Below are 11121 nucleotides of genomic sequence, written 5' to 3'. Positions count from 1 at the left end.
GGGGGGGAAAGGGGAAGGGGACGTGGGGGGGAAGGGGAAGGGGACGTGGGGGGGGGGGGAAGGGGAAGGGGACGTGGGGGGGGGGGGGAAGGGGAAGGGGTGGGGGGGGGAAGGGGACGTGGGGGGGGGGAAAGGGGACGTGGGGGGGGGAAAGGGGACGTGGGGGGGGGGAAAGGGGACGTGGGGGGGGGAAAGGGGACGTGGGGGGGGGGAAAGGGGACGTGGGGGGGGGGAAAGGGGACGTGGGGGGGGGGAAAGGGACGTGGGGGGGGGGAAAGGGGACGTGGGGGGGGGGAAGGGGAAGGGGACGTGGGGGGGGGGAAGGGGAAGGGGACGTGGGGGGGGGGAAGGGGACGTGGGGGGAAGGGGAAGGGGACGTGGGGGGGAAGGGGAAGGGGACGTGGGGGGGAAGGGGAAGGGGACGTGGGGGGAAGGGGAAGGGGACGTGGGGGGAAGGGGAAGGGGACGTGGGGGGAGGGGAAGGGGACGTGGGGGGGGAAGGGGAAGGGGACGTGGGGGGGAAGGGGAAGGGGACGTGGGGGGGGGGGGAAGGGGAGGTGGGGGGGGGGGAAGGGGACGTGGGGGGGGGGAAGGGACGTGGGGGGGGGGAAGGGGACGTGGGGGGGGGGGAAGGGGGACGTGGGGGGGGGGGGAAGGGGACGTGGGGGGGGGGGGGGAAGGGGACGTGGGGGGGAAGGGGAAGGGGACGTGAGGGGGGGGGAAGGGGAAGGGGCGTGGGGGGGGGGGAAGGGACGTGGGGGGGGGGAAGGGGACGTGGGGGGGAAGGGGAAGGGGACGTGAGGGGGGGGGGAAGGGGAAGGGGACGTGGGGGGGGGGAAGGGGACGTGGGGGGGGGGACGTGGGGGAGGGGACGTGGGGGGGAAGGGGAAGGGGACGTGAGGGGGGGGGAAGGGGAAGGGGACGTGGGGGGGGGGGAGGGGACGTGAGGGGGGGGGAAGGGGAAGGGACGTGGGGGGGAAGGGGACGTGGCGGGGGCGAAGGGGACGTGGGGGGGAAGGGGAAGGGGACGTGGGGGAGGGGAAGGGGCCGTGGGGGGGGGGAAGGGGAAGTGGGGGGGGAAGGGGAAGGGGAGAGGGGGGAGGGGAGGGGGGGAAAGGGGAAGGGGGGGAAAGGGGAAGGGGGGGAAAGGGGAAGGGGGGGGAAAGGGGAAGGGAGAAGGGACGTGGGGGGGGGGAGGGGGAAGGGGACGTGGGGGGGGGGAAGGGGAAGGGGACGTGGGGGGGAGGGGGGAAGGGGAAGGGGGGAAGGGGAAGGGGACGTGGGAGGGGAAGGGGACGTGGGAGGGGAAGGGGACGTGGGGGGGGAAGGGGAAGGGGACGGGACGTGGGGGGGGGGGGAGGGGAAGGGGACGTGGGGGGGGGGGGGAGGGGGAAGGGGACGTGGGGGGGGGGGGAGGGGGAAGGGGACGTGGGGGGGGAGAAAGGGGAAGGGGACGTTGGGGTGGGGAAAGGGGAAGGGGACGTGGGGGGGGGGAGGGGGGAAGGGGATGTGGTGGGGGGGGAAAGGGGAAGGGGACGTGGGGGGGGGGAAAGGGGAAGGGATGTGGGGGGGGGAAAGGGGAAGGGGACGTGGGGGGGGGAAAGGGGAAGGGGACGTGGGGGGGGGAAGGAAGGGGGGGGGGGAAAGGGGAAGGGGACGTGGGGGGGGGGAAGGGGGTGGGGGGGGGAAGGGGACGTGGGGGGGGGAAGGGGACGTGGGGGGGGGAAGGGGACGTGGGGGGGGGGAAGGGGACGTGGGGGGGGGAAGGGGGGAAAGGGGGAAGGGGACGTGGGGGGGGGGGGGGAAGGGGAAGGGGACGTGGGGGGGGGCCTAGGGGGATGGGGAGCGGGGACGTGGGGGGGGAGGGGAAGGGGAGGGGGAAGGGGACGTGGGGGGGGGAGGGGGAAGAGGACGTGGGGGGGGGGGAGAAAGGGGAAGGGGACGTGGGGGGGGGAGAGGGGGAAGGGGTGTGGTGGGGGGGGGGGAAAAGGGGAAGGGGACGTGGGGGGGGAAAGGGGAAGGGGACGTGGGGGGGGGGGGAAGGGGAAGGGGAGTGGGGGGGGGGAAGGGGAAGGGGACGGGGACGTGGGGGGGGAGGGGGAAGGGGACGTGGTGCTCTTGGTTTCTTTTCGAGGGGGAAGGGGAGGGGGAAGGGGACGTGGGGGGGGGGGGGAGAAAGGGGAAGGGACGTTGGGGGGGGGAAGGGGAAGGGGATGTGGGGGGGGGGGAGGGGGAAGGGGACGTGGGGGGGGGGAGGGGGAAGGGGACGTGGGGGGGGGGAAAGGGGAAGGGGAAGGGGACGTGGGGGGGGGAAAAGGGGAAGGGGAAGGGGACGTGGGGGGGGGGAAAGGGGAAGGGGACGGGGGAGGGGGGGGGGAGAGAAGGTGACATGGGAGGGGGGGGGAGGGGAAGGTGGGGGGGGGGGAGTGGAAGGGGACTGGGGGGGGGGGGGGGGGGAGAAGGTGACATGGGAGGGGGGAAGGGGACGGCGGGGGGGGGGGGGGGGGGTTGCGGGGAGCCGGAGCCCGGGGCGGGGGCGGGGGCGGGGGGTGAGGCGGCTCTGACTCCCGGGGCCGGGCGGGCGGCGCGGGTAACGGTCCGGGAACAGAGAGGGCCGTTACCCGGGGGAGGGGAGGGGGTGGCCCGCGCCCGTGCCCCCTCAGTCCCCCACCTCACCCCCCTCACTCACACCTCCCTCACTCACCGCCCGCAGGTCCCCCAGTCGGTCCTTCATTGCCGCCCTCGGCCCGGGCCGCCGCCGCTCGGGATAGACACACGGCCCCGCCCCCCGCACAGACCACGCCCCCTGAGCTTGTCCTCGCCCCCAACAACACCCGCCCCAGGCCAAGCCACACCCCCTAATCCCAGGCCACACCTCCTAAATTAAGGCCACACCCCCTAATCCCAGGCCCCACCTCCTAAATTAAGGCCACACCCCCAAATCCCAGGCCACACCTCCTAAATTAAGGCCACACCCCCTAATCCCAGGCCACACCTCCTAAATTAAGGCCACACCATCTAATCCCAGGCCACACCTCCTAAATTAAGGCCACACCCCCTAATCCCAGGCCACACCTCCTAAATTAAGGCCACACCTCCTAATCCCAGGCCACACCTCCTAAATTAAGGCCACACCCCCTAATCCCAGGCCACACCTCCTAAATTAAGGCCACACCTCCTAATCCCAGGCCACACCTCCTAAATTAAGGCCACACCCCCTAATCCCAGGCCACACCTCCTAAATTAAGGCCACACCTCCTAATCCCAGGCCACACTCCCTAATCCCAGACCCCGCCCACTCCAAATAGCACCCACAATGAGCACACCCCGAAACCCCTTTACTCCCCCGGCCTTTCCGCCTGTTGTGGGGGTTAAAATTCTCGCCAACACCTTTCCTCAAACGTAACTCAATCACTCCCCAAATATAAAGCCTACCCAACTCTAAACACAACGGCACTGCAGCCCAACCCACTTCAAACATCGACTCAACCCCAGCCACAATGTCAAGTCAACCCCAATACGATTATAAACTCCACCCCAATCCCAACCCGAACTCTATCCAATAAAATCCACACTCCAATCCCATCCAGATCCCAACTCAACATCTGTTCAAACTCAAAACCAAATGGAACTACAATCCAAAACTGCATTGGACCCTAACCCAAACCCACATCCGCCTACATCGAAGCCAAGCCCGCAGAAAGCTCATTGACACAGGGCCGGGGCATTCATTCACATCAACACGGAAAATGTGTGGGGGAGGAAATAACCCAAATTATTATTCACAAATACAAATATGCTCACGGCTATCTGCTAGAAATGAGCAGTTTTATTTAGTTCTCTACCATCAGGAGCAGGAGGCTGCCCAAAGCAGGAGGGAGGAGGAGAGGAAGTGTAATGCGGTGGCTGTAGGGGATTCTATCATTAGGGAGACAGAGAGCATCCTTTGTAAGCAGGATCAGAGTCCCACATGGTATGTTGCCTACCTAGTGCCGGGGGAGAGACATCTCGAACTGGATTGCAAGGATATTGGAGAGGGAGGGGGAGGATCCAGTTGTTGTGGTCCATGTTGGCACCAAACACAGGGAAGAGCAGGCAGGAGGTCCTATTGGGGAATACCAGGAACTCACAGCTAAATTAAAGAACACGACCTCAAGGGTTATAATCTCTGGTTTATGACCTGAGCCAGGTGCAGATTGGCGTAGGGATAATCTGATTAGGGAAGCAACCACATGGCTGAAGGAGTGGTGTGAGAAAGAGGGCTTCCATTCCATGGGGCACTGGCACCAGGATTGGGACAGGAAGGAGCTGTACCATTGGGACGGGCTCCATCTGAACCCGGCTGGGACCAGGGTCCTGGCGGAAAGGATAAATAGGGTGGTCGATGGACTTTAAACTAGTAAATGTGGGGGGAGGGCGCGGGTGGAAATTGTAGAACAAATAATAACACAAGAGGAGAGAGTAGAGTAACATTCAGAAATTGTGATTTAGGCATTACAGGTAAAGGGAAAATTAAAAGATGCAAAGTGATTAATCTAGGATAGAGAAATAAGAAACATGTGAGTAAAACATTCGAGCGGAAGGACAGGCTGGGTTGTGGCCCAGATAAACGTGCTTTATACAAACACACAGAGTATGAGGAATACATTGAATGAACTGCAGGCACCAATTCCAATTAGAGGGTATGACCTGGTAGCCAGTACTGAGACATGGCTACAAGATGGTCAGGCCTGGGAACTGAATATAGCAGGTTACGAGGCCTTCACTCAGCTTATCCTTTCCTGATATGTATAGCCTCACATTTCTGGTATCATCCTTGTAAATCGTCTCTGCACCCTCTCCAGTGCCTCTATGTCCTTTTTATTATATAGTGACCAGAACTGTACGCAGTACTCCGAGTGTGGTCTAACCGAGGTTCGATATAGGTTTAGCATAACTTCACTACTTTTCAATTCTATCCCTCTAGAAATAAACTCTAGTTCTTGGTTTGCTTTTTATGCCCTTGCTAACCTGTGTCGCAATGTTTAGCGATGTGTGCATTTGTATCCGAGATCCCTTTGTTCCTCTACCCCACCCAGACTCACACCCTCCCAGTAATAAGTGATCTCCCTATTCTCCACAACAAAATGTAATGCCTCACATTTATCTGTGTTGAATTTCATTTGCCCATTCTGCAAGTTTATTAATGTCCCCCTGTAATTTGTTGCAGTCCCCCTCAGTACTGACTATCACCACCCAACCACCTCCCCAATATGGTGTGATACGCAAATTTAGATATTGTGTTTTTGATTCCAGAGTCTAAATCTTTAATATAAATTGTATAAATAATTTAAAATAATAATAATAGTTTGATGGAAGCAGATGCAATGGTACCTTTCCAAAAGAAGAATTGGACATGTACTTGACGGGGAAAGGTTTGCCGGGCTGTGGGGAAAGAGCGGGGGGAGTGGGACTGATTGGATCGCTCTATCACAGAGCCGGCACAGGCATGATGGGCCGAATGGGATCCTCCTGTGCTGTGAGATTGTGTGATTCTATGCGGAAGTGGTTTCATTTTAAAATATTACAGCTCCCAACTTTCACCTGCCGTAAGCTCAGTGCGGGGTTGCCTCTGGAGGATCAGCTCCGGGGCATGTTGTCAGCATTCATGCACGCCTTCACCTCAGCTCAAACTGTTTACCGCTGCTTCCCAGCTGTTGCTGCATTGTTCCATTCAGGCCTCCCTGTGGGAGATTCTTCTGCTTTCAAACCTTTATTGTCGACTTCAACTGACAGCCTAACCTATAGGTCGAACTCCAATCATAAGAATTATGTCGAGACTACAGCACTGAAACAGGCCTTTCGGCCCCACAGGTCCGTGCCGGTGTTTATGCTCCACACGAGCCTCCTCCCACCCCTCGCCATCTCACCCTGTCAGCAGGCCAAGACTAGCCAAGGGCCCAAGGGCAGCACGGGCCAGCCCACACTGCGATGTGTGTGTGCACGAGGTCCGTGCAACAGACCAGTCGTCCTGGTTAACCCTTGCCACTGGACCAAGACCTCGCTCTGTCAAGCCCCGTGTGGTGGCTGGTGTGCAACGGTCACCCCACGTTAAAAAAATCCACCCACAGGCATCTCCCACCCTTCAGGATGTAATTCGGGATCCGGAATATTCGGTCCTTCATTGAAACACCTGTGAACTCATCCCTTTTTGCTTTGGAAGCAAGTCATCCTCGATACAAGGGACTGCCTAAGAAGAAGATATCCCTCATGCGATTATCCAGCTTCCCCTTAAATGCATCGATACTATTCAGCTCAACCCCTGCCTGTGGCAGCAAGTTCCACATTCTCACCATTCTCTGTCACTCGATGCAGCCCGAATTGTAAGATGCTTGAAAACCCGGTGGTAACATTGGCTCGGATACTCTGACTCTAACGTCACGGCAACATGGACTGGGTGCTGCAAAAACCATGGAAGGGTAGGTCTATAAACACATGAGGGAGAAAGGAATAGAAGGATATGGTGATGGGGTGAGAGGGGTGGGAGGGGGCTGGTGTGGAGCATAAACCCCGGCACGGAGCGGTGGGCCCAATGGCCTGTTTCTGGGCTGTACATTCTATGCAATAAAACAACTTTTAAAATGATTTCAAAATTCATTCTGGGGACGTGGGCGTCACTGACAAGGCCGGCATTTATTGCCCGTCCCCAGTTGCTCCTTGAGAAGGTGGTGGGCCGTGGGGCAGTTTGATACAACTGATCGGCTTGCTATGCCACTTCAGAGTTGTTTGGTTCTTGACTGTCCTCCGACCTGCTGTTACAGAGAACTGGTGATTTGCTAGCTCTGGCTACCATTCCCAGAAAAGATGATACTTCGCGTCTGTTATATATGTGGACTTGTATTTACTCTGTACAGCCACCAGAGGGCTCATTCCCCAGAATCCCAAGGGATCCCATAATCCCTTGGGAGCACAGGTATTTAAGAAGGATTCACAGGTTGGCACTGTGGAGACCTGCAATAAAAGACTACGGTCACACGTTACTTTGAGCTCACAGTATTCAGTCTGACTCTTTCTCCATACACAACAACTGGTAACGAGATACAGATAGCGAATCCAAAAATGCAGAGAACAGTGGGCATCCTGGAGAAATTTTCGGAGGGAGATGATTGGGAAACTTTAGTGGAGCGACTCGACCAATACTTCGTGACCAACGAGCTAGATGGGGAAGAGAGCGCTGCCAAATGAAGGGCGATCCTCCTCACTGTCTGTGGGGCACCAACATATGGCCTCATGAAGAATCTGCTCACTCCAGCGAAACCCACGGAGAAATCGTACGACGATTTGTGCACACTGGTCTGAGAGCATTTGAACCCGAAGGAAAGCGTTCTGATGGTGAGGTACCAGTTCTACACCTACAAAAGGTCTGAAGGCCAGGAAGTGGCGAGTTATGTCGCCGAGCTAAGACGCCTTGCAGGACATTGCAAATTTGAAAGACATTTGGAGCACATGCTCAGAGACTTTTTCGTACTTGGCATTGGCCACGAAACCATACCTAGCAAGCTTTTGACTGTAGAGACCCCAACCTTGAGTAAAGCCATAGCGATAGCCCAGGCGTTCATTGCCACCAGTGACAATACTAAGCAAATCTCTCAGCACACAAGTGCTGCTACAAGTACTGTGAACAAAGTGATGTTGTTTTCGAATCGTAACGTACAGGGCAGGTCACACATACCTGCAGCTACACGTCCGCAGATGTCTCAGAGTCCACCATCAAGAGTGATGAATGCAAGGCCATTAACACCTTGTTGGCGCTGCGGGGTGATCATCGTTTCCATTCATGCCGCTTCAAAGGATACGTTTGCAAGGGCATGGAACAATGGGACACCTCCAATGAGTGTGCAGGCGAGCTGCAAAGCCTGTTAAACCTGCAAAGCACCAGGTTGCAGAGGAGGATCACGACGAAACAGAGCCTCAGATCGAGGAGGCAGAGGTACATGTGGTTCACACATTCACCATGAATTGTCCCCCGATAATGCTGAATGTTGAACTAAATGGACTCCCGGTGTCAATGGAGCTGGACACGGGCGCGAGCCAGTCCATCATGGGCAAAAAGACTTCCGAAAGGTTGTAGTGCAACAAGGCCTCAAGGTCAGTCTTAACTCCAATTCGCACGAAACTAAGAACTTACATAAAAGAACTGATTCCTATAATCGGCAGTGCTACCGTAAAGGTCTCCTATGATGGAGCGGTGCACAAGCTACCACTCTGGGTGGGACAGGGCGATGGTCCCACGCTGCTCGGCAGGAGCTGGCTGGGAAAGATACGCTGGAACTGGGACAACATCGCCCGCTGACGACACTTCGTGTTCCCAGGTCTTAAACAAATTTGCTTTGCTGTTTGAACCAGGCATCGGGAAATTCCAAGGAGCAAAAGTGCAGATCCACCTAATTCCGGGGGCGCGACCCATCCATCACAAGGCGAGAGCACTACCGTATATGATGAGAGAAAGGGTAGAGATCGAGCTAGACCGATTGAGTTCAGCGAGTGAGCCAGTCCTATTGTCCCAGTCCTCAAGGGAGACGGCACCGTCAGAATCTGTGGCAATTACAAAGTAACTATCAATCGTTTCTCCCTGCAGGACCAATAACCACTACTAAAAGCCGACGACCTCTTTGCAACACTGGCGGGAGGAAAGACGTTCACGAAGCTGGATCTGACTTCAGCCTACATGACGCAGGAACTGGAGGAATCATCGAAGGCCCTCACCTGCATCAACACGCACAAAGGTCTTTTTGTTTATAACAGATGCCCGTTTGGAATCCGATCAGCGGCGGCGATATTCCAGAGAAACATGGAAAGTTTACTGAAGTCGGTCCCGCACACCGTGGTCTTCCAGGACGACATCTTGGTCACAGGTCGGAACACAGTCGAGCATCTGCAGAACCTGGAGGAGGTTCTTAGTCGACTCAACCGCGTGGGGCTCAGGTTAAAACGCTCGAAGTGCGTTTTCCTGGCGCCTGAAGTGGAGTTCCTGGGAAGGAGGATTGCGGCGGACGGCATCAGGCCCACCAACGCGATGACAGGCAATCGAGAACGCACCGAGGCCACAGAACGTGATGGAGCTGCGGTCGTTTCTGGGACTCTCGAACTACTTTGGTAACTTCTTACCGGGTCTCAGCACCCTGCTAGAACCATTACATGTCTTACTACGAAAAGGGGGTAAATGGGTTTGGGGCAAAAGCCAAGAAAATGCCTTTGTAAAAGCGAGAAAATTGTTATGCTCAAACAAATTGCTTGTGTTGTATGATCCATGTAAGCGTTTGGTACTAGCATGTGATGCGTCGTCATACGGCATCGGGTGTGTATTGCAACAAGCTAATGATTTCGGGAAACTGCAACCGGTTGCTTATGCATCCAGGAGTCTGTCTAAGGCCGAGAGAGTCTCCAGCATGATTGAAAAAGAAGCATTAGCGTGTGTCTATGGGATAAAGAAAATGCATCAATACCTGTTTGGGCTAAAATTTGAATTGGAAATGACTATACGCCATTTATATCCCTGTTTTCCGAGAGTAAAGGGATAAATACCAATGCATCGGCCCGCATCCAGACATGGGCGCTCACGTTGTCCACATACAACTACGCCATCCGCCACAGGCCAGGCACAGAAAACTGCTCCGATGCTCTCAGTAGGCTGCCATTGCCCACCACAGGGGTGGAAATGTTGCAGCCCGCAGATCTAGCCATGGTTATGGAAGCATTTGAGAGTGAGCAATCACCCATCACTGCCCGGCAGATCAAAACCTGGACAAGCCAGGATCCCTTATTATCTCTAGTCAAAAGCTGTGTGCTTCACTGGATCTGGTCCAGTGTCCCAGTGGAAATGCAGGAAGAGATAAAGCCGTTCTAGCAGCACAAAGATGAAATGTCTATACAGGCAGACTGCCTTCTGTGGGGCAATCGAGTAGTGTTCCCCAAGAAGGGCAGAGACACCTTCATCAATGACCTCCACAGTACCCACCCAGGCATCTTAATGATGAAAGCGATAGCCAGATCCCACGTGTGGTGGCCTGGTATCGATGCAGACTTAGAGTCCTGCGTTCACAGATGTAATACATGCTCGCAGTTAAGCAATGTACTCAGGGAGGTGCCACTAAGTTTATGGTCTTGGCCCTCCAAACCGTGGTCTAGGGTACACAACGACTATGCAGGCCCGTTCTTGGGTAAAATATTCCTTGTGGTTGTAGACGCATACTCCAAGTGGATTGAATGTGAGATAATGTCGGCTAGCACGTTCACTGCCACTACTGAAAGCCTGCGGGTCATGTTTGCCACACACGGCCCACCCGATGTCCTGGTGAGCGACAACGGGCCATGTTTTACCAGTGCTGAGTTCAAAGAATTCATGACCCGTAACGAGATCAAACATGTCATGTATTCAACCAGCATTGTAACCCATGTATAAACTGACCTAAGTTGTACACCGTGAGAACACTGACCACTAGGTGGGAGACACTCCTAACCTGGACCTTCAGGTATAAAAGGGGAAGCTCCACCCACCTTCATCACTTGAGTGCTAAGGAATAATGGACAGGTCACAGACTGACCTTCTCTCAAGCATGGGCCTCGTGTGCATTTATACTGTATAGTAAGGACGTATCAATGGCGACAAGAAACTGGGATTTAAACCACGCGAGCATGGCCACTAGCAGAACAGACGAGAGGTACTGTGTTAAGGAATGGTTGGGACAGAGATTCAACATTGTTAAAGCAGCACACAGTTATCCAGGAAAACAGGGGCAGTCAGGGACGATCGACTGGCAAGGGACCTTTTGTTTCAAACCGCAACTCATGCTGGAGGCGTGGAGGCACACACTCAGCCGGAGTTTGCAGAGATGAGCAAAATACCTGCAGAAATTGCAGAAATGGACACTGGGGGAAATCGCTGGAAGCTAAAGTTCAACGAGTTCATGTGGAGCACGTATACAGTTCATACACCAGGACGCCACCGATAATGATGAAAGTGCTCCTCAATGGCATCCCAGTATCAATGGAGTTAGACACGGGTGCCAGCCAGTCCCTGATGGGTATCAAACAGTTCGGAAAGTTGTGGGCATCCAAGGCCAGGAGGCCAAAATTATCGCC

At 56.1% G+C, this 11121-nt stretch overlaps 1 protein-coding gene across 3 annotated transcripts in view; it reads right to left on the bottom strand.

The window, feature by feature from the left end:
- The window catches only part of LOC139269082 (syntaxin-2-like), a 78383-nt gene extending 75599 nt beyond the window's left edge, over positions 1-2784 (bottom strand). For all 3 annotated transcript variants that reach the window (XM_070888143.1, XM_070888144.1, XM_070888145.1), the window contains exon 1: positions 2705-2784. In XM_070888143.1, the coding sequence (XP_070744244.1) occupies positions 2705-2734 (30 nt within the window). In that variant the 5' untranslated portion in view covers positions 2735-2784. The remainder of the gene's footprint in view (positions 1-2704) is intronic.
- Between the last annotated feature and the right edge of the window lie 8337 nt (positions 2785-11121).

The sequence above is a fragment of the Pristiophorus japonicus genome, chromosome 8 (assembly GCF_044704955.1).
Source record: "Pristiophorus japonicus isolate sPriJap1 chromosome 8, sPriJap1.hap1, whole genome shotgun sequence".
NCBI lineage: Eukaryota > Metazoa > Chordata > Chondrichthyes > Pristiophoridae > Pristiophorus > Pristiophorus japonicus.
Note: the sequence above shows the minus strand (reverse complement) of the source record. Positions and strands in the feature narration are given on the sequence as shown.